Genomic DNA, 25,734 nt, shown 5'->3' with positions numbered 1-25,734 from the left:
GGACTATATGTAATATCTCAGTGTGTAGAAAAAAAAGAAACTAGGCACAACACAAAGCCATTATGTAATAGATAAAGACATGTCTAACATGTATCCCTGAAACTCTTACTATGACGTTTATTGGCGTCTTTGTGTTACATCAAGTGTTTCCCATACATTGACTTTTTTTGTGGCGGCCCACCACAATATCAACATTGACCACCACTCAATTATTTTCCAGGTTGTACTAAATTGTGCTTAAATCTGGTTAGCATCATAACCACGCTGCGCTAATTTGTTAAAAACTGTTGCATTCAAGTTAGGTCTGCAAACCAACCACCACAAATGGATTTCAATTCTCTGGGAAACACTGACATCATATGTCTCTGAAGGTGGTAGAGGAAGTTGCTCATTTCAGGTTTTCTACCTCACTCCTACCTCACTTCCTTTTTCACTCACACTTCACTTCTGTGTGTTGTGGTGGTGTGCCATGGAGCCACATGATGTGACCTGTGACGGCGTGCCATTATGTTATGTGACATTCCACGACCTCTATATGCTCCACTGTCCTATACCTGACCTGTACTTCTCAAAGCCTTCCTCTATAGATGACCCACGGCCCCAAGTCATCACTTTTAATGGCCATATAGACAGTTCCTTTGGCCACTGCTGCATCATTCATTGGCTGGTAGTTCATTTAACGGCCCTGGCTGGAGGCCACAGCCACAGACTCCCCAAATCAATATGGCTGTCCAGTATGGCCCCCCATACGGTAGCTCCAGTGGGTGGGTCACTGTCACTGCATAGCTCATCAGCAGCTGCCACAGTGAAGGGTGTTTTTTTGTGTGTGTGTGTGTGTGTGTGTGTGGGTGGTTGAGGATAGTTGCGAGATACAGTGTGTGAGAGTGGTATTGTGTGTGTAGTTTGTGTTTGGGGCGGGGGGGATTCTGTGTCAAATTGTCCACGCCCTTGGCTAGACCGGAAGAGGAGGATGCTGAGATCGGCCTTTGGGTGGGCTAACAGGGGCGGCTCCCATGTCACAGCTGTGGTGGGGGGTTGGGTGTGTAATTGTGTGTGTGTGTGTGTGTGTGTGTGTGTGGAGAGAGAAAGAGGGGGAGGTTGGCAGTGAGGTAATCCCCCTCCGGGGCAGTAAGCAGGACAGATGCACTCAGAGGGCAACCGGATCAGACACATACATAAACACACACACACACACACACACACACACACACACACACACACACACACACACACACACACACACACATCTGATGAGCTGTACAGTAGTAGTTCTCAGTTACAAGCCTCTGTCTGATGTCTGATGAGCCTCCCCTCAGCTCCGCTGCCCGAACAGCCAGCCACTCAGCCCTAGCATCAGCCGGCGGCTTCGCTAATGGGCCCCTTTTTAATGGAGCAACACAGAGGAGAGCGAATGGGCTAGAGTTACCCGTTTTTGGATTATGACCTGTGAATGTATACAGCAGTGATTCAGTCAGACTGGTTGGGATTCACAGACAACGACTAGGAAGACAAGGAGTAGGAGGATAAATAGTGATAGATAGTGGTGGTTGTTTTTGGGGTTTTTTTTCTTGTGGGGGAGGAACATGGATAGGATGCAGTTTCACCCTCAACAACCTCACCTCCCGCAAAGCTTCAGTGACTCTGGACTGCACGTCAGGGTGGGCTCCAAAGTCAGGTCGGTCTTTACATTGAGCTTATGGTGTGTGTGTGTGTGTGTGTGTGTGTGTGTGTGTGTTTGTAATGAGTGTATAGGCAAATACATCTTGTGATTTGTTAAAGAACTCCTTTGGGATATGTGCTTGTTTTTCTACCCTTTTATTCTGTTTTAGGGTTTTATAAGAATTGAGAAGTCACACTGAGTGCACCGTAGCACGTCCAAATTGTATACTGCTGTCAGTAAAATGTCCTTATTAGGGTAGACTAGAGCACTTTGAGATGTCCAAACTAGCCCCTACTCACACACTAAAGAGCAGTCATTTTCGGTCAACTCTATGTTGAAATCACCAGGTTATTGAGAAGCGAAGAGCTTCAGGCTAGTTTGTGCCTCGCGGATGAATGCTCCTTTTATGAACACGGGTTGAGTGTTTCGCTGTTCTGCTAGCTCGAAACCCCCACAGTAGACATCTTTCACAGATCTATTATGTCATTTCAGAAGCTCTTTATTAAATGTACTAACTACCATATTCAGCTTTCCATGTATCATTAACAATTGAACACACTGGCATTAATTATACAGTTCATGCATTTTTTTAAATTTATTTTGAGGGGTGTATTTGAATAGGCATTGCTCAATTTGCTATTTTCAACTGAAAGACTTGTAATCACAAACATAGTTCAATTATGAATCAGTTGTGTGGTATTACCGATTATGCTGGTGGTAGCATTAGACTAACTTCACTTCCCAGTTAATAATAGTTAATAATGGGTTTTTTTAGGTCAGTATGTAGTAAGTGCATTTCATCCACTAGAATGAGATGCCACAGATCCATAGGGAGGACCTCTGTGGTGTTATGGAGTGCAATCTTCCTCTCTCTCTCTCTCTCCCTCTCTCTCAGCCTCTTTCTCCCTTTCTGTCTCACTCTCTCTCAGTCTCTCTCTCTCTCTCTCTTTCTCTCATCCCCCATCTCCCTCCTCCTCTCTCTCCCCATCTTTGCATCAGTCGGATGGAAGATAGCCTCGGTAAAAGCAGAAACATCTAGCTAAGCACATAAGCACATTCATTTAGAAGCAAGAAAATGCTATTAGGGCGTCTGCTGCTCTCTCTCTCCCTATCTCTCCCCATTGCACCTTGCACTCCCACTCTTATCTTGTCCTTGCCCTCCCTTTGTAGGTTTATAAATCCACACTTCCATTCCATTTCTCTGTGGTTTAAATGGTACAATAGGATAGGGGGTGCACAGATGTAACATCCAGCAGGAAAGTTAAGTGCTGGGCCTGCTGGCCCATGTGACGCTTAGGGATTGGCTTAACGCGGCAGATTAAAATGTTATTGTTGTGGTGAACGTGACAAAATTGCTGCCAGCACAGTGGCGATTTCAGAGCTTCCATTTGCATCATTATGTATGCTGGTGATATAATGATTTATAACATTAATTCAGATTAATTCAGACCTGTGTAGCTTGGCTTTCTGTTATGTATTGTTAAAATTTTGGAATGCATGGATTTAAAAGTCTTAGAGATTTCTGTTTTGGTGTAATTAATTTCCAATGTATCTGTAATTTTATAAACAATATAAACAAATCATTTATCTCTCTGAAACCCAGTATCCATAAAGTATTATAAAAAAGACTCATAAAGCTTAATGAAGTCTTTATAATGCCTAATAATGATTGGCATATGCAAGTATAGAGGGAGATGGAGAGAGAGAGAATGAGAGAGGTAGGGAAGCTACCATTCATGTTGCGTCTGCTGTAACAATTAGCTTAGTGGTGCGTACTTTCAGAAAAAAAATACCAGTCATCTAAAATGTTTTACGCGCCACGAACGGAACGCTTAAGTTATGCGCCCAGAGTAACTTCCCTGTAAAGCACTTTCCTGTTAATGGTAACACTCACAAACCACCCTTAAAACACTTACAATGTTTCCACACAGCCTTGGGACTTACACCCACCTTTCAATCAGACTCTGATCCTAGATTGGAGCTCTGCTAAATTAGAGCCTGGTTAATTTAGACTTTACAGCAGCAGGAGTTAATGATCTTCCTGGAAGCCTTTACCATAATCCACCTCATGTTCTGACACCAACCCCCCCCCCCTCTCCTCCTCCTCTGATCTTTACTCCACTAAAATGATTACTGGACTCGTTACTTCAAATAGAAAAACAGCACTCGCCCATATATTCTGCCTCTGGTCTCAGCTTGCTCCTGCTATGCTTCTAATAACAGGGGACTTTCATAGTTGTTTCCCTTTTTCCAGAAATCATCATACATACTGTTGTTAACATCCATGTTTGTGCCTGAGGTTAAATATATCCTCCCCCTTAATTTAGAGTCTGCTTTAGTTTACAACATCATCTCATATTTGCGGGGATGCATTTTTAGAGCATTGCTACTGAAATGTACCAATTGTACCTAAATGGGCAGCCGTGGCCTACTGGTTAGCGCTTCGGACTTGTTACCGGAGGGTTGCCGGTTCGAACCCCGACCAGTAGGCACGGCTGAAGTGCCCTTGAGCAAGGCACCTAACCCCTCACTGCTCCCCGAGCGCCGCTGTTGTTGCAGGCAGCTCACTGCGCCGGGATTAGTGTATGTTCACTGTGTGCTGAGTGTGTTTCATTAATTCATGGCTTGGGATAAATCAAATTTCCCTCACGGGATCAAAAGAGTATATATACTTATATATATATATGCTATAAATGCGTGTTTGTTCAGTTAATACCAACTTTAGTCACACGAGGATGGTCAGGATCTGAAAATCAAACTTGTACTCGGGTCAGGTTGTACAGTTGAACTGACTGATCCTTTGGCTGCTGTGCATTGGCAAGGTTTTCCTGGCATGTCTCCCAATGAGTCTTGAAGTGAGGAGATGGGAAGAGAAACCAGTGATTATCGATGTGTAGTCCAACAGCAAGAGTGTTGAACACGGCGCTGCAGCCTCACTCACTCTGCCCTGGCAAATGGGTGTCAATCAGAAACTGGTTGTGGGGAGATAAGACTTGCTGGTGGACCCAGTCTTAATCATCTATGGAGGACAAGATCGAGTCAGAAAGGAGTGTCTGTGTGTGTGTGTGTGTGTGTGTGTGTGTGTGTGTGTGTGTCTGTCTCTGTGTGTGCGTGTCTGTGTGTGTGTCTGTGTGCGCGCACGCTCACGCGTGTGTGTGTGTGTGAGGGAGAGAAAGAGAGAACAGAGGTGATGGACTGAGTTGGCGGGGAGAGAGAGCAGGGGCCATGTGAGGTGAAAGATGGCTACTTTTAGAAGTGAGAACTAACGAGGACAGAGATGCATTCAAAACAAAAGAGACAAACGTGAGAGTGTGACAGTGGGGAAAAAAATGAAATAGAACGATGACATGTATTATATGCAGAAATGAGTGCAGGGCTTGCATGCAACCACGCAGCTCACACTGCATGCGCCTCTATTTGAGATACACAGAGAATGAATACCACAAAGGGCAGCCAGAACAGGGGCTAGTTTGGTCTACCTCATTCGGCTGTTTCAAAAAAACAAATCTGCGTTGCTAAGCCCGCTCAACGAAAAATGTCTCAAAACATAAATGCTCTCATTACCATTGACACTATACAACCGCAATGCTTCTTATAAATATACTTTGTACACATGTGGTGTGAATATATTTGGTGGTGGAGTTTCAAGAGTGTATTTGACCACAGCAAGTAGCTTTAGATAACCACTGATCCCTATAACTGCATGTAAGTGGGTGAAAGGGCCTTGGTGGTCAATAAAATGCCCACTAAGCAGTCAGGCCATGTGCTGCAGTCAGACACTGAGGTGAGTCTTGCTTGTTCATGGACATTCTACTGACCCCATGCCACTGCAAACAATCAGACAGGCGAACAAAGGCATTTGTCCCTAGCTTCACCCTAAAGCGCTACACACACTGTTTTTCTCTTTCGCGGTATTGCCATAGCAACCTAGGTACTGCTTGATGATGGCTTGTACATGCACACAAACTCACATACCAATACACAGGTTCTGCTCATATCTGTGATATTTTAGGTATTTCAAAATAGGTATTTTAACAGAAGTGGGAATTGGAAATTAAGGATGCAAGATTGAGTGGGTTGAGTGTGTGCGTGTGTGTGTGTATGCGTGTGTTTGTTTGTTTGTGTGTGTGTGTGTGTGTGTGTGTGTGTGTGTGTGTGCGTGCGCATGTGTGTGTACAATCATCTGTATATGCACAGTGTTGGGTCAGATTACTTTGAAATGCAATCCATTAGGCCTACTGAGTACAGACTACTAGGGCTGTAACAATACACCAACCTCACGATTCGGTTTGTATCACGATTTTTGACCCACGGTTTGATACGAATCTCGATTTTTCTTTTTTTCCCCTTTTTTTTGGGGGGGGGGGGGTGGGGCTAGACATTTTATTAAATAACATTTTAATAGCCTCCCTTAGAACACCAGAGGATTACAATATATCTATTATTTTATATCCTGATATAAAAATATTTTTCTGAATGACTGATATTTATGACAGCACACTTTGATGCAGATTAGCCTATAGCCTAGGCCTACTATTTTTTTTATTACAACTCTACCTCTTTAATTCAGCTGTCTGGTTGAAGCCTGGAAATATTGTAAACATTGTTTACTAAACAAAGTAGCATATAGCAAATAAAAAAAATAAAAAAAATATGTGCAGCATGCTAATGATGCTAAGCGGAATTTAGCTAGTCGTCTATGCGTCCTTGCTTTCACGATTGTGAATGTTTCATTTAAGTCGCGCGTGAACTTCATTGAGCAGGAGAGGGAGGGAGAGTGAGAGGGAGGGAGCGCGAGAGAGAGCGGGGCAAGGATGGGGGGTTTACTTCTATACTGTTTGGTAAAGTTGCACACATAGTCTACAATGAAAGCAATTGAGAGGTATGAAATTATTATTTATTTATTTATTTGTTTTTGGACAACGTAGGCTACCGATAAGTAAAGCGGGAGTTGTGGGTTGCTTTTGCGGCTGCATAAGCTGCAAAGCACTGCGTGAAACACTAGAAAGGGTGTGTCGCGATTCTGCCTTTTCACACCGCTACACAGTATCTTGGATATGAATGTCGCGATTTCGGTTTCGAATCGTAAATCGTTACAGCCCTACAGACTACACACCAATTTTTGTAATCAGCAACGTAATCCATTGGATTACAAATAATGTAACATAATCTGAATACTTTTGGATTACTTCAAAATAAAAAACGGGAGTCGAGCCTGCTAATAATCGAGCTAAAAGCACAGACTGCTGGTTCTCTTACTAGCACTTAGCCTACTAGGCGTTTGGAAGGAAGTTTATACAACATACTGCATAGATATGTACCAGTTGGCTATAGTTACACAACTGGAATAGGCCTATAAGCAGACATTGGGTGTCCTCATTTTGGTCAATTTGTCCTCACTTTATAGACAACTTGTCCTCCTTTTCAGAGTCTGGTTGGTGGTCACCCTAGTTTTGCGACATTATAGGACACATGTAGCCTTTATTTCCCCTTTTAAATGCAAATTGTGACTGGTCTTGTATTTCTGCACAGAACAACTCACATAAGTAAGTTAGTAGGCTATAAGTATACTCTTTTGATCCCGTGAGGGAAATTTGGTCTCTGCATTTATCCCAATCCATGAATTAGTGAAACACACTCAGTACACCGTGAACACACTAATCCCGACACAGTGAGCTGCCTGCTACAGCGGCGCTCGGGGAGCAGTGAGGGGTTAGGTGCCTTGCTCAAGGGCACTTCAGCCGTTTCTACTGGTCGATGTTCGAACCGGCAACCCTTCGGTTACAAGTCCGAAGCACTAACCGGTAGGCCACGGCTGCCCCTAAAATGAAATGGATGGTTATGCTAAAAGGCAATAACCCCTTAAATGATAACTTCTAGCAAGTTTTGTGCAAATAAATGACAGATTGAGAAATATAGCCATCAACACATTTAAAGCATCTTGCTGTGAAAAAAAAGGGAGCAATTACAAAGCATGATTGAAAAAAGATGGCAATTACAAAGCATGATTATCACACATACCGTGAACTGTGTTATTTGACTGAGGGGCCCCGTTTAGATATCAGGATGAATAATATAACCTATGTTATATGATTGAGGGGGCCCTATTAAGGCATATCACATAACATAACCTATGTTATTTGACTGAGGGTTCTTATTCCAGTATCAGGGCTGGAGATTTTAATTTCCGTTCAGTTTAAGTGTGTGTGTGTGTGTGGTTAACTTAGTCAACACGTTTACACCAGGTCACCTCTTCAACCCCTGATTGTCTATCAGGACGTACCTGGGGATCAATAAAGTATCTATCTATCTATCTATCTATCTATCTATCTGACACAAGGTCACACTAGTTCAATCTTTAACTCCAGCCCACCCCCTCCCCCAACCCTCTCACACTCAGTGACAAAAAGCACTCAACTAATGGAGTTATGGCTGGAAGAAAGATGGAGAGAGACAAAGATTGAAAGAAAGAGAGAGAGAGTGTCCCTGCCCTCCTCTAGTTGTATTTAAAAGAGAGATGCATTTACGTTGAATGGATGGACCAAATGCCTCAGTCATACAGACCTGTGTTGCTACACAGCCTCCTTTATCAAGCTTTGCCCATGAGGTTGATCTTACACGGTAATGCACTTTGAGGTTGTGGTCTTTCTCTTTCTCTCTATTTCTATCTCTTGCTCTCTCTCCCTCCCTCCCTCTCTTTCTCTCTGTTTTTATGCCTTCCCAGCTAGGCGAAAAGAGCATATTCAGGAACAGTCACTGGAGGCGGCCATTACGTCAACCCCAGTCTTATGGGCTACTGGGGCAGTCTTTAGAAATTATTTTAATGGATTCAGCCATTTTTTTTTTTTTTGCTACCACATGAGTGATCACGGTGTTTGATTTATTTAACGCTTCCATCCTTCACGGTTCTCTAGATACATGTACAAGTAGAATTGTTCAGATCCATTCATCGGCTCAGACAAAGAAACATGGTACAGGCATTGCCTAGTTATTAATCTGTGCCACTGGAGCAAGACTTACTGCATGTCGTTTGACTTGGAGCATATACTGTTTAAAATGCACATTGTGCCTGCAACAGTTTTGCACTGCAAAGGGTTGAGCAGGTGTGACCTTTACGGCTTTAGCCACACGCTGGAGCAAGGCCATTTATAGGTGTTAACCTCAGTGTTCGAGCAGAGTGAAGAGAAATAACCAAAACATGATTTAAATAGCACGCTTGTAAGTGCAAAAACACAAGCAGACATGTAGACTGCAAGTGTGAGGTGAATGCATGCCTGCAGATAGATAGCCCATTATCTTAAATTCATAAGGCAATAATTGGACTGTAGATGTATAAATATAATTTAATCAGATAAAAGGTGTTAACGTGTTAGTAATATGAATGTCACAACATGTCATTCCAGGTTAACCTTCAGGTTTAATTAAAAAATGTAGACAAAGTCAGATGAAGCCACACAAAATTACTCTGACTAATATGTTGCCATGAATAAACGGAGGCACATTTAGCAAGTATAATATTAATCTTTGGAGAGACTGAAATGATGTGATTCTGCTCGAAAACCATTTTGCAGTGCGGTGAATAATCAAAAGGTCATGCCGTCGGGCTACCTCCCACATGACAACATTTCCATAGAGTTCCCTACATTTCAGATCACCCTCTTTACACACAGCTCCAGTCCACTGATGTCACTTCCTATTGCCCTCAACCGTGACCCCAGAAGAAATAGTTTGCAGAAATCATGTGATGATGATCTCCTCATTGTTTGTTCGCATGGCCAAATTCAGCATAAAATGATGTGCGGCTAGATGCCATTTGTTCCACTTCCTGCACACTGCTCCATCTGCAAGAGTGTGCTAGCTGAAATAAAATGTGCTGTTACTGTTATTTCACTGCTGTCTGTTATAAGCATACTAGGGCATAGCAAGGCGTTGTTTGTTTATTTGTTTTGCTCAGGATCGATCAATCTCCTCCTCGACACCCTTTCAGTTGCTCAGGTTCTCGCATGCTGGTAACTAGGCTCCATGCGGACTGTCAGGGGGACTTATTTTTAGGTGTGCCTCTATCAACTCAGCATTGCATTGTTGCCCTCTTCCACCAAAATATTTGGTTAATTTTGTATTTGGAGAGACGGCGTGTTGTTTTATTTATGGCTTGACTCGTGGAAAGTGCTCGTGCATTTTTAAAGGCCAAGTCTAGTATGGAGACTGACAGAACTCGGCTCAACAGCAAACCGAGAGACCACACACTGGTGCAGGAGCAGCTATTGCTCTCACAGCACCAGAGATCACCTGATCATGATCAATTAACCATATATACGATTTGTTTTTATTTGAAATATTTAGTTTTCCGTTTTTGTGCATTTTCTTGATCATTTCTCTTCTTGTTAAACTTGCCTGCTTTTGTGCTTATATCAGTGTTGCTGAGTGGCTCGGTGCTATACTAGACTCTGACGAAGACGTGGCAGAACGGCGAAACGTTAGTCCCTTATGTTGGCACTTTAAAATAAAATCTGAAGTTTATACATCTGTGTATTGCTCCGGTAAAACTCCTCTGGCTTGGTGCTTCATCCCACCCTGTCACCTAGGACCTAAACACATTTACGGATACATACGACCTCCCCACCCTAAATAGCTTCAGATAATGTCAACAGTGAGTGGCAGAGAGAATCAGGCAGAATACGGTGGAAACCTGGTCCCCTTGACTTAAAACATGGCCCCCTTGACTGCTCTAGCTGTAGAGAGACCGAGAGATGAGGGTTGACAGAGGTGCAGATGTTGGGATTGGATCTGTCAAACGCTGTCATGCCCATTCTATTCTCCCTTCACCATGGCCCAACACCTGGTTCTTGTGACTTGTGACTCAACTTGTTTACACTGTTATATCGGCATTCACACTAGCTGGTTGTGGTGGCCTCGTTTTTCCTTTGGGTCTAGCCAGGTCTACGGTGACTGCAAATCATTATAGTTTCTGCTATTAACTTGAGTAAGTTGCCAGCAGTATTTATAACACAACAACATGTCTGGTTACCGGCTACTGGCTATAAAGTCATATGACTCTACACTACTATTTTGATGGTGGTGTCACACGCATTGCTGAAGTGGTGCCTATAATGTTGCTATTAATTTACATCCTGCCACACGTACTAGTGGATGTGTAAAAAGCACATACACATGCAGAAACCCACACACGCCCACACATACACACAACACACTCAATCTTGCATCCTTAATTTCCCACATCTGAAGAATTAGCTATTTTGAAATGGCTAAAAATATCACAGCTTTGAGCAGAACTTGTGTATTGCTATTTGTGTGTGTATGTGTATGTGTGTGTGTGTGTGTGTGTGTGTGTGTGTGTGTGTGTTTGTGTGTATGTGTGTGTGTGTGTGTGTGTGTGTAAACTTAAAGATCAGCACTGTTTTCCGAACATGTTATCATGTAACCTGGCAGTGTCAGGGCAAGAGTGACTGAGTGAAAGTCTGATGATTTGAGCTCACATCCAAGTGAGAGCAATCAACAAAGTATATTCCTTCGTTTTGTCCTCAGCTTTGAAATCTGAATAAAGGCATTGCTCAATGCTATGTCATAGAGCATCACATTGCTTGTCTTCTCTCTATGCTTCCTCTTTGAGCAGAGAGTGTGGTGTTAGAGGGGATAACTCACCGTGTGTATATATACCATTGGCACTCGGCACCCAACCGCTGTGCTGACTTTATACTCTGTACATAGATTCACTGTGTTATTTTATGCTGCAGCCAGATGAAATGTCAACAAAAAGGTATGTTAGCATTCAGATGCTACAGCAATTATGTTTTTCTAAGGTCATTCAAGGTGACATGTAGTTGTCGATAGTTAACAGAAATGTCAACAGCAGTGAGTGGTTTGGCTCTTGCTCAGCTACTTTTCTGTACTGTTTTGAAGGGTTCACTGTTATTGTCGAAGTTACTGTTCCTTTCATAGGTGTTTATATTGCCCAGGCTATTTGCAGTTTTAACCAAAGTTAAAAGTTGTTTGTTGCTTTCTTAGAAAGAAATCTTGGTGAAGTAAGTGAAGAGGGTGTGGTGTTTTTGTTGGTTTCTGTGGTGAGAAGGAGCATTCTGGGGTGGGTTGGGGGGGGGGTGTGCTTTGCTTAAATTCATTCCTTGGGGTCTCGGGACTGCAGCGTGATTGCGGGTTTCAGACAGTTCAATCTCTAATTCTTGACTGCGAGAGAGCGGTGAGCATCTGCGAGCGCATCTGGCCCCGAGCTGTGAGCTGCAGTGTTGAGCTCGGGATCTGAGAGTTGGGACACTCCCACCCCCTGCGTGGGAAAAACATTACCAGTGTGCCATGGCAGATGAGTGAATGGACAGTGAGGAATGATTGGGAGAAATAATTAGAGGCTGAGAATTTAGTCTGACACATGAAGGTTTTCTTGGTTCAAGCATGCCAGCTTGTGTGTCAGTGTGACAGCAGAGGAGGAAAAAAGATTGACCATCAAATTGTGAACAGATTTCTAAATGAAATGATTTGGTCATACGCATGGTTTAGTTTATTTGCTATTAACTTTCAAACCTTCGTTTGGTGAATCATTCATCATTTTAGCACAGCATCCATTATGTGCAAGAACGCTCACCATGCACCATCTTGAGGTGGAGAGGGAGGGAATGAATGAACCAATTTCACTGGGGGATTATTAGGGGGGCAGCATGAATGGGCTAGGTTGGGAAATTAGCCAGGATACTGGGGAACCTGCTACTCTTTGAGATAAGTGCCATGGCATGTTTTGACCACAGGGAGGATCTAGGTTTAACGTCTAATCCGAAAAACAGCATCTTTTATGGCACAGTGTCCCCGCCACTGCATTGGGACATTATAAATTAGGTAAATTGTGTAAATTAGATGGCTGGCTTAACATGTTTTTGAACTGTGATTATTTAAAGAAGGGCAGGAACTCTGTACCTGTAATTAAATCCCTGTGTTTTTCAACAGCCTATCAGCAGGCTTCTGTCCCTGAAGACTCCTCTCTCTCTGAATGTGTCTTGCTTCATGCTTCATAAGTTTATTATTTTGCTTTGCTACTCATTTATTTATTATTATTTATTTTAAATGTACGGTGTCTTTTCAGGCACTTTGTTACATTCAGCTACCTCATTCTGTTATGACTGTTTCAAAACATTGATGTTTGTGGCATTATAATACAGGCGTATGCCACAGCAAACCCACAGTGCCATGTTTCGGTCTAGAGTCTAGACATTCACTCTCGGTTTCTCTGTGGTTGACACTTCCCATGTGCCAACTAAGTGAGTTACTGCTGTCGAACTTATCAACATTTGGGAGTGAGTAGTTACACTTAGTATCATGGGCACCAACATGATATATGAATACATCATCTACGTATCATGGACACACACATGATATATTAACACGTCATCTACGTATAAAGTTTCACACTGACAGAGTGACTGACCCCTGACCTTTGACCCTGATAGTTGTTCTTTTTTTGGCTCCACAGTGAACAGAGTATCTGCCAAGCCCGGGCTTCGGTCATGGTGTACGACGACACCAGCAAGAAGTGGGTCCCAATCAAGCCGGGGCAGCAGGGCTTCAGTCGCATTAACATCTACCACAACACTGCCAACAACACCTTCCGCGTGGTGGGGGTCAAGCTTCAGGACCAGCAGGTACACACACACGCACACACACACACACACACACGCATTAACATCTACCACAACACTGCCAACAACACCTTCCGCGTGGTGGGGGTCAAGCTGCAGGACCAGGACCTGGACCAGGACCTGGCAGGACCTGCTATACACGCACACACGCACACACACACACACACACACACACACACACACACACACACACACACACACACACACACACACACACACACACACATATACACATGCACACACACACACACATGCACACACACATACACACATACATAGTGTATACTCACTACTCACAAACACATATACACGATTCATTCACATATTCATATACACACACTGTTATGTGTTAACCCTCACTTCATCCATTAGGAAAGAGTGGAGTTATCGAGTAAATCTAAGATGAGCATTCTCACAAATTAAATGTTCACACTCTGTTCTCGTTTCCCTCCCCCGTCTTTCTGTGGCATTCTACGTGTTTCTCTCTTCCCTTCTGTCTTTCACGTTGCTTTCTGTTCCTCTTTACACTTTCTAATCCTCTGTTATTCTTCTCTCTTTTTCTTCTTCTTCTGTTCTTTGTCGTCTTTCTGTCAGGTTGTCATAAACTACTCCATCGTGAAAGGTCTCAAATACAACCAGGCCACACCGACCTTCCACCAGTGGCGCGATGCCCGGCAGGTGTACGGCCTCAACTTCGCCAGCAAGGAGGAGGCCACCACCTTCTCCAACGCCATGCTCTTCGCCCTCAACGTCCTGAGCTCGCAGGAGGCTGGTAAGTTTAATGGAAAAGGTTTTTGAATGGGGAAAGCAAACGCACACCGATAGTTTACATTTTCTTGAGGTGCTGGTCACGGGATATGTAATGTGATAAACAGAGGGAGACCGCACATTTTAGCAGCTCATATGCCAGTAGTTTAATACAAAATAAACAACGTTTTGGCCTGTGGCCTTTCTCAAGTCAAGACTTGAGGCCTCCTCCTTGCTGGCGAAGTCAAGACTTGAGAAAGGCCACAGGCCGAAAGTGGTTCAAAGGGAGGTGAGTTTTCCACTGAACTTGTGATGAACAGAGGGACACCGCACACTCTAGCAGCTCATATGCCAGTAGTTTTATACAAAAGAAACAACGTTTTGGCCTGTGGGCTTTCTCAAGTCTCCACTGTCTCGAAACGTTGTTTCTTTTGTATAAAACTACTGGCATATGAGCTGCTAGAGTGTGCGGTGTCCCTCTGTTCGTCACAAGTTCAGTGGAAAACTCACCTCCCTTTGAACCACTTTAGAATACTGACCCTCCTCCTCGCCCTACTCTAGCTCCCTCTTTTTGCCCTGTCAGATGGGCAATGATTTGGACGAGAGTAGGCACATCAGTATTCAAATGAGCCAGGCCCAGGGGGCCTCTTGTAGGCCTGCCTGTCATGAGCTGAGTTGTGGGGGGCTTTTGCTCATCGGCTTGGCTTGGCTGGGTCGGCTTCCCTTCACTGCTTGCCCCCCCGTCTCGGCGAGTTCCTACCCTGAGGTTTTTCGTTAGAATTCGAATGCTGTGCGGCTCAGTGAAGCGTGCTCTGTAGGTGTGCGCATATGTGTGAGGTTTTTGTGGTGGTGATATATCGGGACTCCCCTGGTTAATGCTTCCCTCTACTGGTGACTTGGCCCTCAGGAGCGAACCATGTGTGGGAAAGAGGTGGATGCTGAGATCAGTGTGGCATTAAATATCTGATCTGTGTGAGGTTGTCTGTCTGAGGCTGTCAAAACTTGCATGAAAAGAATGGAATGAAGGAGGCGTTTGACTGTGCAATTTTAATTTCATTACACAATTAAATAAGTAAATGGGGCATTGACATTTTCACCATGCCATTTTCTGACCTTTAAAGAGGATCAGTAAAACTAAAATTGCATTCAATTAAATATTACAACAGTTCACTTTAAGGATATGCTCCTGTAAGTTTCTTCTGAACACCCTGGGGTGTTATGTGTAAACTTCTGCCATAAGAAATATCTGTTCAACTTCCTTTTTAAGATTTCTGTACGTGTCAAGCCCTCCTTTCGTCTGTAGACTGTGAGTGAGACAGACATGCCTGTCACATGCCATCCTCGGGGTGTTAGTCCTTTATGTTCGTTCAAATGTGGCTCTTGGTGGAGAAATGGCACAGGGGCTTCTCTGGTTACAGATTGCTGCTACTTATAAGTGTTTTTCTGGGGGCTCTGGTGACAGCCCCCTTTTTTCCAGGCACGCCATTGGTGTAGGCCCCTGCTAAAATATCTCTGGAGTCTGACTGTCTTAGACTGCCTATCTCTGCCCCCGTGGGCTCGCTCGGGGGGTGATCCTTTTTTTGGAGGGAATTGGGGGTGACGCCACTGCAAATGTGTGCAGTGGAGGGGTCGTCGTCGCCATGCAAACAAGAGGTCGTCCTGCCCCGGAGGAGTGCAAGGTCCCACCTGCCTGCTGCGTTCTCGTTCACGTACCTGTGACCTGACCTCACTAGACCAAAACAGAGAAACCAAAAATAAAGGGAAAAATAACATACCATCTGGTTTAAAGCCAGCTCTGGTCTTTTTTTTTTGCGGTTGCCCAGGCTTCTGTCTGACTGAAAATAAGAGACGTAAGAAGGGGGGGGGGTTTCGAGCTGGGATATAGGAGCTGGAGGTTTAAACAGTGGAGGTGCGATGTTTGGACCAGAGTTCTCCCCGAGGTTGATGCGACGGGTCAGTTCTGCAGTCATAACGCTAAGCAGTAAGTTATTGTTTGGATGAGGACGGCTGGGAAGGAGGGTGGGGTGGTGGTATCAGCTAATTTGATGCATGATGCATGAGGCATAAAGGCCAGGAGTCGGTCACCACCACCACTCCCATTTGACAGTATTGCATGGGGTTTACAATGCCAGTACAAGGCCCATTGGCACTATTGTTGCTACTATAAATGGGAGATGATGTTCTGGAAAGCCAGAATGTTTTTTTTAAACGAGCGGGAATGAGATGGGGGAGGCCATGTTGATAGTGCCCTGCCCTTGTTGTGATATCAACCTTCTGTGTGATTGGATGATGATGATGAAAATGACAGGCTTGTGTTGGGGTGAGGCGTGTTCCTTTGTGTTCCATCGACCCTGTTCCTTGTTGTTTTTGCAAGTGGTTTGAATGTGATGTCAGTGTAATGTCAGTGATTATGTTCTTCTTATCTTCTTCAGTCTGACTCTTCATGCCAATACAATTTTTAGGTTGTTCTGTTTTTTATATTGTGGGCAGTTTTGTTTATATTGTGGCTAGAACTGTGAAATATAACCCAGGAGTAGAAAAATAATAGCATGTTGCGTAAGAGAAATGGAGCGAGCTGATGGCTCAAGATTCTCATGACGCAGACATCATCATGCCTCTCTCTGCGGGACGTTAACTCTTTCCATGGCAACAGGCACCCTACACCGTCACCCAACCCCTCCACACACACACCCAGATGTGTTTGTCTGTCGTTGAGTCAGGAAAAAGATTCCTGGATTCGTTGATATGAGCTTGTTTATCTTATTTCTTTGCTCTAAGATGATGAAACTGTTAAGAACACTGAAAGTGCATTATGAAACACTTGTTTGTAGCCTGAGGAAGAGCCAGGGGCTCGAAATGTTGCACAAAAAATAAATTAAAAACCTATCAAGGGAGCTATATAGTGTGCGGATCATTCTCTTTTACCTTTGAAGTCATACTTTTCTGATCCAGCACCCATCCGAAATTATGGAAAAGGGATGTGCGTGGTCACACGTCTACACTGTTATGCAGTGTGTATGTTGTTGTAGTTATAGGCATTAAATATAGCACACACACATTTTTCTCTATTCTGAAGTGAGTCACCTGTCAGATGCATCATGATGTCAAAACAGGGTTTGTGTTTTAATTAAATCATAAATGTCGGAAATGAGGTGAGGTATTTGGTGAGTGCTGGAACGGTAGTCACAGCATTATTTGGCTTGGTAGTGCTTACACTACAGCTGTTACCTGACAATGACACACTGGCTCTCAGGAACCACTTAGCCTATTCACACGCCTGTAAACAGCAGTGGGGGACTGCTGGATGGCTGTCCGGCTGGCTAACATCCCATGCTATCACACAAACACCACCCAAAAATGAAACCCCATCCCCACCCCATCCACCCACCAATTCACACACGTTAGCACTCGGTGTGGCTGCACAGCCGTGAAGATTACGGTCACTTAGCACAAGAGAGAAAGGACCAATGTCAGCATGGTGACCGATTGGCGGTATGTTCAAACAAACTCTTGTGCCCAGGGCAGACTTGTGTGTGTGTGTGTGTGTCTGTGTGTGTGTGTGTGTGTGCCAGGGGGATAGGGCAATGGGGGAGTAGATGAGTGATACCCATTTGCCAAAGTGTAATTGCCCCTGATGACAGCGCTACAAGGCTAGGGGGTTTAGCATGTCAGACACAAAGGGAGGCTTTATTTGTAGTGGCTGTTTGTAATCACAGGGTATTACTTAGGCGCACTGAAATAACACATTTCATTTTCCATTGTCGGATGATGTTACGAAATGGCTGTTTGCGATGTTTCCAAGAGTGCTTCCAAGAGTGCAAAGACATTTTATACAAACAAAACACCCCTGTTAATCTCGTCTAGTCAGTCTGCTCAGGTATCACCACAAATAAGAGCTGACTTGTCCATAAGCTGCACGTTCTGTGCCAGGCCCTTTACACTGATCTGGCTCTGGGTCAGATCCGCTGCATGTGGAGACCAGCTGTGGGCCAGATCTGCCCCACAACTCAACCAGCTCCCACCTGAGTACTGAAAAAAACATCCTTGTTGAGTTGAAATAGTGAGAAAATGACATGAAGACATGAAGAGATCAACTGGGCCAGTGAGAGCTCCAGACCTCTGAGGAGAGGGCAGGGTAAAAGTGTCCTTATAAAGATGCTTTACGAGCTCTGCATGCCTGCAGCCACCCAAACGGAATTAACACCCAGAGGTGCTCTAGTGTTACAGTCGTCGCTCTCGGTTATTGGCTGGTATTTTGATAGGTAATATGTATTTTCCCCGATGGCCCTTTTAATAGCACACTTAGAATAGTGCTCCTCCACTAACTGGCAAGGCCCAGAAGGGTCTTTCCCTCCATTGTGAAATAGAGTTGTGAAATGAAACGGTCATCCTTTTCTCTCATGTTCAATTGACACCAGTTCCATTTCTTAAACTTTGAGAACATTTTAAGTAGATGGTTATTCCTCTGAATGAAACATGGCAGATCTTATATTCATCCATTTCTCAAGGGTTCAAATGACAGCAGTTCCATGTCTTACTTGCCCTTTAAGTCCATTTTTAAGCAGATGACTGCTCCTCAGAATGAACCAGGAAGATCTTATATCCATCCATTTCTCACATGTTCATACACTAGTCCCATTTTCTTTCCTTTTAAATTAATTAAAAAGACCTGATCTGCTGTGTGTGTGTGTGTGTGTGTGTGTGTGTGTGTGTGTGTGTGTGTGTGTGTGTGTGTGTGTGTGTGTGTGTGTGTGTGTGTGTGTGTGTGTGTGTGTGTGTGTGTGTGTGTGTAGCTTTGCACAAAGAGACCACAGCAGGATTGGGTGTGTCCATGTGGCCCTCCCATGATGATTGCTGGGGTGTTATCAAACCCTGACAGCCTAGAGTAATGAAGAGCTGTATGCGTGCTGATGTATGGAGGCCTTTCATGGTCAGTGTGTGGGGCTTATGGATAGCCAAAGGACAGAGCGTCCATCGCTCAGGCCTGATCCACCCCAAGATGGAGGATAGAGAAGTCCTAAGGTGATGATGATGATGATGATGATGATGATGATGATGATGATGGAGGTGCCCCTGGCAGGAAAACAATCTCACCAATACAACTTCTCACTGTCCCTTTGACGCAACTGTGCAATTCTGCATGGATGCACTCCACAGCTCACATGCTATTTGAGGAAGCATTCTGAGGCAACGCACCGTGGTTAGCGTGGTGTGGTGGTGGAGGAGACCTGCAGGGGTCACATGAGACAAGGAAAGTTGTGTCTTTTGAATCAGATGATCAGAAGTCTTTGTTATGATGACCAAAGTAATGTAGTGCCAATGGATACACACCCCGTAAACAAATCTATGGGCCTTCATGCTTCTTTCTCCTTTACTGGGATGAGGCAGATAATAGTGGGAGTTTGGTGCTCCATGCAGCCCTACTTATTTGCAGTCGGGGCAATTGCGTAACATCGCCCCGAGTTGGTAATTGCTGTGCAGTTATTTCTATTCCTGACCAAATCAAAGGCATCCAGTGAACAGAGGAGGCTGTTTTGTGTTCATCTCCTCCCTGTTGGTGTGTGTGTGTGTGTGTGTGTGTGACTAGTATCATTGGGCCGCTGGCTTTTTTCTGGGTTTGGCTGGGAGGAGTCAGGAGGGCTGTGCGGTGTGTTTATTCTGGTCCTTGGCGGCTGAACGTCGTGTTTCTCTGAGGTTTCCTGTCAAGATGCCTGTGGCTTTAATCACCAAGCTTTCATTAAAGAGAAAGAGTGGTAGGACTCTGCATGTATGTGTGTGCTTGTATACATTGTGTGTGTGTGTGTGTGTGTGTGTGTGTGTGTGTGTGTGTGTGTGTGTGTGTGTGTGTGTGTGTGTGTGTGTGTGTGTGTGTGTGTGTGTGTGTGTGTGTGTGTGTGTGTGTGTGTGTGTGTGTGTGTGTGTGTGTGTGTGTGTGTGTGTGTGTGTGTGTGTGTGAGATTGAGGAGAGAAAGAGAGCATGTTTGTGTGTTATGCATGTGTGTGTGTGTGAGTGAGTGGTGCCTGTTTGTTTGTGAGTGTGTGAGAGCTCGAGGAGAAAGAGAGTGTGTTTGTGTTTGTGTGTGTGAAAGGGAAAGAAAGCAAGAGAAAAGAAGAAAAGGCAGAAAGGAAAGAAAAACAGAAGCGTTTGGGCCTGACGTAAACCTCTCTTTATTTGATTCTGTTCTTGTCAGTTCTCTCTGCAGTGGCTCTTGCGTGCAGTATAAGCTCCCCTGGCTCCGGACAGCTAAGCTCTGCATGCAGAATTAATTCATTTCAAGGAATATTCCCTGACACTAAGCCAGACTTCTCTATTTAAGGCAATAGAGAACAACTCTGAAAAGGCAGGCTTTTGTGCTCGCCTCTCTCATGAAACTCTGCAGTAGACACTTACTTACTGATATCTCTGAGACAATGAAGAAGTCTCAGCGTTGATGATGAGTGCACACTGTATTTCTGATTTAGGTGTGTGCATTAGACAAAAAGATTAAGATGGGCATGGAAGATGACTTTGGCATGACACATAGTGGGATGAGATGAGATGAGGTGAGGTGAGATGAGATGTTCGTGAGACCAGGTAATGAGACCTCCAGAACTGTCAGCCCACACTGATAAACGAGTCTGGCATGGAAAGGTCTGTCTTAGAGACATAGAGAGAGAGAGAGACAAAAAAAGAGAGAGACCCATGTCTGTAACCTGAGAAATGTATTTACAATTAACAGTGTCTGTCTCTGGCCCCAGCCGTGGCGCAACTGGCTGGGGCACCTGCACCGTATGCCGGCGACCTGGGTTCGATTCCCGCCCCGTGGTCCTTTCCGGATCCCACCCTGACTCTCTCTCCCACTCACTTCCTGTCACTCTCCACTATCCTGTCGCATTAAAGGCATAAAAAAGCTCCAAATATAATATACAAAAACAAATATATATATATAGAAACAAAAAACAGTGTCTGCATCTGTTGTAATAGCACTGCAGTGACACTGAGATTGTTTATGCATGATTACATGGGTGAAGCTGGAGGAGGCTCACTGAGATTGTTTATGCATGATTACATGGGTGAAGCTGGAGGAGGCTTGCTGTGTTAGATGGGCTTCGTCCTGAGCTGACATACAGTATATGACAAGAGGATATGACCAGGTCCAGGCGATCTGGTGTGCAGAGGGGGTCACTCACTCACTCACTCACTCACAGGGACATTAAAGAGTGACTCCTGGTCGCAAATCCTTTGAGTAAATGCCAGGACTACATGTGGTGGGATTAAGCAAGTTGAAATGTAAAATAATGTACGCTCCTCTACTCCAGGTCCACCAGCTGTGCATCGGCAGAACGGACCTGTCACGGATGACTCCGACGCTCAACGAAGGTAAAGACCCTCTCAATGTTGTGAACAGGACTCTTTGTGTGTGTGTGTGTGTGTGTGTGTGTGTGTGTGTGTGTGTGTGTGTGTGTGTGTGTGTGTGTGTGTGTGTGTGTGTGTGTGTGTGTGTGTGTGTTTGTTTGTTTGTTTGTTTGTGTGCGTGTGTGAGAGAGAGTGAATAAATAAATATGAATTAATAACGAAGGCATCCGAGGAGTGGGGACTTTGTAAACTTGCAGCCTGCCTCCCTAACACAGCTGTCCCTGTAGTGGCTGAAAGCTGCACGCAGGGCATCATGTTGCTCAGTGAAAAACAGGAAACGTGACCATTTACTCTTTTTGTAACAGCACCACCACAGCTGTTATAAAACTCAAAAATAAAGCTCAACTCAAAAATCACATATAAATGGGGGAAAAAACAGACCCCACCCATGCTTCTATTAATACAAAACAGCCCAAAACACAGATTAGCAGTAATTATCTCTATGGCTTATTAGGGAGGCCTAAAAGATTAACATCTCGTTCTGTGACACCAATTTAAGTGGATTTGAGGAGTGACATTTGCTCCTGTACAAGGCTGTCAGTCTTGGTTGACAGAAAGGTGTAGCACGGGCTTTTTCCAAAGATTAAATTTTGGAGTGTGACACTGCGCCATAACCCATTCAGCTGTGTCAGAACATTCTCATTCTCTTTGTTTATATGTAAACTGTGGTAAATGCAAACCCTTGTTTCTGCCTACAGCACTGTTTTTTTCACTCGCCCTCTAGTGGCCCAGAGTTGTAAAAGCAGTTGCCAAAAACTGTTCATCCATGAGATCATTGGCCTTGTCCTGAGTGTTCACATTTCACTGAGCACTGACCATTGGAACACACACACATACAAACGCACACTCACATGTAACCACACAGAGACACACACAAACACGCATACCCTCTCACATGCAAACACACACAGACACACAAACATGCACACACTCTCTCACGTGCTGAAACACAGACACACAGAAAAATGCTGAATCACAACACGCAAACACACTCACACAGTCACACATAAACATAGTCCCACACACACACACACACACACACACACACACACACACACACACACACACTTGTGCATCTGCGTCTGCTGCATCTGGCTCAGGAACATGTCCTGAGAGCATAAGAGATTGCTGAGCAGTGAGCTTGAGTGGACTCTCTCTCCATTTCTTTCTCTCCCTCTCTCTCTCCTTCTTTTCTTTCTTTACTTCCTTTCATCTTTTCACTCCAGCTCATTCAATTAATGTACACATCTGCGCTGTGTAAGGGTGTATGTGTGTGTTTGTGTGTGCATCCATGCATGTGAGTGTGTGTATGTATGTGTGTTTGTGTTTGCATTTGCATACATTTGCATTTTCCCTTGCTCATGATTTTGTGTGTGTGTGTGTGTGTGTGTGTGTGTGTGTGTGTGTGTGTGTGTGTGTGTGTGTGTGTGTGTGTGTGTGTGTGTGTGTGTGTGTGTGTGTGTGTGTGTGCCTCCTTCAGGCAGATGATGGAGCAGCATCAGATGCAGGCACAGATGGAGAGGGAGCGACGAGCTGTGGGATCTGCAGGTAGGAGCGCTCGAGTACTAATGCACAAACATCCACCGAGTCTCCCAACAAGATGGCGTCCATTCATAGTCATCAGCACACACCGAAACTATGCCCATTAAAATGACATACAGTACTAGCAAATACATTTTAATCCTTCCATTATACTTACAAATACTTACAACACGCATACTGGAGCGCAATACCATCCAGATGTGCACATCTGTGTGGCATGCATGTGTGTTTGCAGCCGCCACTTGCAGATCTGCCATTTGGTTACACTTAGTATCGTAAATCATCTATTGGATGAAACCACCATAGATTGTGGGGGAAATGTGTTGAAAGCATACTTTTAATGCTGGATAAAATGCTGCCTGTTAGCAAGCATCAAGACAGAACTCTTAGGACGCGTACGGACGTGTACGCATCATGCACATCCTGAGGGACAAGCAGAGGAGTGGGCTAATGGCAAAGGCAATACTGTAACACGCTGTGTAATGCTGCCGAGGTGTTTCGTGGAGTTTATTAGTCATTAGAAGATGCTTAGTGTCGAGATAAGCATCAGAACAGTAGCCAATGAAGCACCAATAAAAACTCACAGGAGAGGACGGAGTATGTGCATCAGAGTAAGCTGTGCGCATCGCTCTGTGGTTTAGCACAGAGACACAGGTTACATAAAGCAGAGAGAGAGAGCGAGAAGGGGAGAGAGAGAGAGAGAAAAATGCAGCCTCTGTCAAATCTTATGCTTTCAAACCTCATTTTGATTTCATTCTCCTTTCTACTTCAGTTCTGATTTCACTTCTCATGCTTGTTCATGTATGTAGCCCACCCCACTATGTCCAGCTGGCTGACAGACACGCTCCTCACCCCAGAACCCTGAGCTCTCAGTGGGGATGTGTGTGGTGTGGTGGGATAGGATACATGCTTTAAAGCTACAGCTCCAAGCTGCTATTTTATGCTATGTTATGCCATGTTGTATTTCATTGCTATTTTATGCCATATTGTTGTTTAAGTTTGGTTGAGGTTCGGGTCAGCTCCGTTTAAGTTTGGTCAGTGAGGGACTGCACTGATTTTTCACTGCGTCGTCCTGAACTAACTGATAAAAAAAGAGAGCTGACCCCAACCCTCTGAGTTCTATTATGTCATTTCTTCTTTCGCTATGCACTTGATTTCATCATTTCTCACTCTTTCTCTTTCTTTGTGTTTTATTTTTGTCTACCATTTTCACCTCTCTCCTTGCTCCTCCTTTCACTCTGCCTCTCTCTTTCGCTCTGCCTCTCTCTCTCTTTCGCTCTGCCTCTCTCTCTCTCTCTGCCTTTCTCTCTCTTCCTCTCTCTGCCCCCTCTCTCTGTCTCTGTTCCTCTCTCTCTCTCTCTTTCTGCCCCCTCTCTCTGTCTCTGTTCCTCTCTCTCTCTCTCTCTCTCTCTCTCTCTCTCTCACTGTGTTTAGTATCCACCCTTCAGTTCAAAGTGTCTGGCACTGCTGCCGCTTCCTCTCCCTCCCAGTCCGAGTCTGTCGATTACCGGCAGTACCGGGCCAACACCCTCCCCCCGGCCTACATCAGGGCGGCCGCCTCCTCCTCCCACTCCCCACCTTCCCCCTGCTCCTCCTCGGGCTCCTCTCAGGAGCGGGACGGCAGCGGCGGAGCTGGAGGTGGGGGGAGCGCCTGTCACGCGTGCGACTCGCCCCAGCGGAAGGCCCAGCAGCAGCTCTCGCAGCTCTCCACCTCGCTGGCCTCGGCCTTCATGCCCGTGCAGCCGGCGGTCAACACCCAGGGCCGCAAGGTGCGCCAGATCCCCCTCTCCCCGCCGGCCGTGCGTCACATGCCCCCCCAGATGCAGGCCGAGTCCATCCCCCACCCCCACCCGCTGCCCCCCAAGCACGGCACCTGGTCGGCGTCGTCGGCCGCCATGCACATGTTCGCCCCGCTGCCCACCGCCGCCGCCGCCTCCTCCTCTCCGCCCGTGGGCGCCAAGCAGGTGTTCCCGCAGCCCGTGCTCCCCGTGGCACTGCCCCTGCCGCCCCTCAACAACAGCGGCAGCAACGGCCGTGGCGGCAAGGGTGCCCCCTCGCCCCACGACGCCCACCAGCACATCAACGGGGCACCCGAGGAGTACTACCACACCCAGCACCACCCACACCCACACCCACACCACCACCAAACACCTCCACCACCCCTACAACCACCGGTCCCCATGCCCCCTCAGCTCTCTTACGCCCCCTGCTGCGAGCCTGTCCCCCTGCCCCCCGTGAGCGCTCAGCTGCCCCCTCAGGTCTCAGCCCACCCGTCCCAGTTCCCCTCTCCCTCTGCATTCCTCCAGCAACAACAACAACAACAACAACAACAACACCAGCAGCAGCAACAGCAGCAGCAGCAGCAGCAGCAGCAGCACATGTATCCGGGGTTGCCCCCCTACAACACCACCTCTCCCCCCTCTTACACCCTCCTCGAGGGGGCCTCTCCCAAGACGACACCCTCTCCTGTCTTTCAGGCTCCCCCACCTCTTATGAGTAAGTACCAGAGGAGCTGAAGAGGGGAAGAGGGAAAGAGGGCTGTTGGATGACGACTCTCAACTTTGTACACAATAAACACGTGTGTGTGTGTGTGTGTGTGACATGTCTTCAAGTATGTCTGTCAGTGTGTGTGTGTGTGTGTGTATGTGTGTGTGTGTGTGTGCTTGGGGTTTGTGTTGGGGGTTGGTGGCTGTGGGATGTGTTTGTTTGGCAACAGTCCCCCCCTAACG

General features: G+C 45.4%; 1 protein-coding gene across 4 annotated transcripts in view; it reads left to right on the top strand.

The window, feature by feature from the left end:
• evla (Enah/Vasp-like a) overlaps window positions 1-25,734 on the top strand; it is a 40,425-nt gene that overhangs the window by 8,462 nt on the left and 6,229 nt on the right. For 2 of the 4 annotated variants that reach the window (XM_076300556.1, XM_076300555.1), the window contains exons 2-5: window positions 13,155-13,323; window positions 13,915-14,092; window positions 21,367-21,427; window positions 22,944-23,011. In XM_076300556.1, coding sequence (XP_076156671.1) covers window positions 13,155-13,323; window positions 13,915-14,092; window positions 21,367-21,427; window positions 22,944-23,011 — 476 coding nt within the window. Of the gene's footprint in view, window positions 1-11,329; window positions 11,439-12,828; window positions 12,979-13,154; window positions 13,324-13,914; window positions 14,093-21,366; window positions 21,428-22,943; window positions 23,012-25,734 lie in introns of those variants that run through there. The other 2 variants (XM_076300554.1, XM_076300557.1) reach the window with 2 other exon arrangements.

The sequence above is a fragment of the Alosa pseudoharengus genome, unplaced genomic scaffold (assembly GCF_046254945.1).
Source record: "Alosa pseudoharengus isolate Yale_2024_CS ecotype anadromous, Long Island Sound unplaced genomic scaffold, YU_APseudo_1.1 YU_APseudo_1.1_scf_22, whole genome shotgun sequence".
NCBI lineage: Eukaryota > Metazoa > Chordata > Actinopteri > Clupeiformes > Clupeidae > Alosa > Alosa pseudoharengus.
Note: the sequence above shows the minus strand (reverse complement) of the source record. Positions and strands in the feature narration are given on the sequence as shown.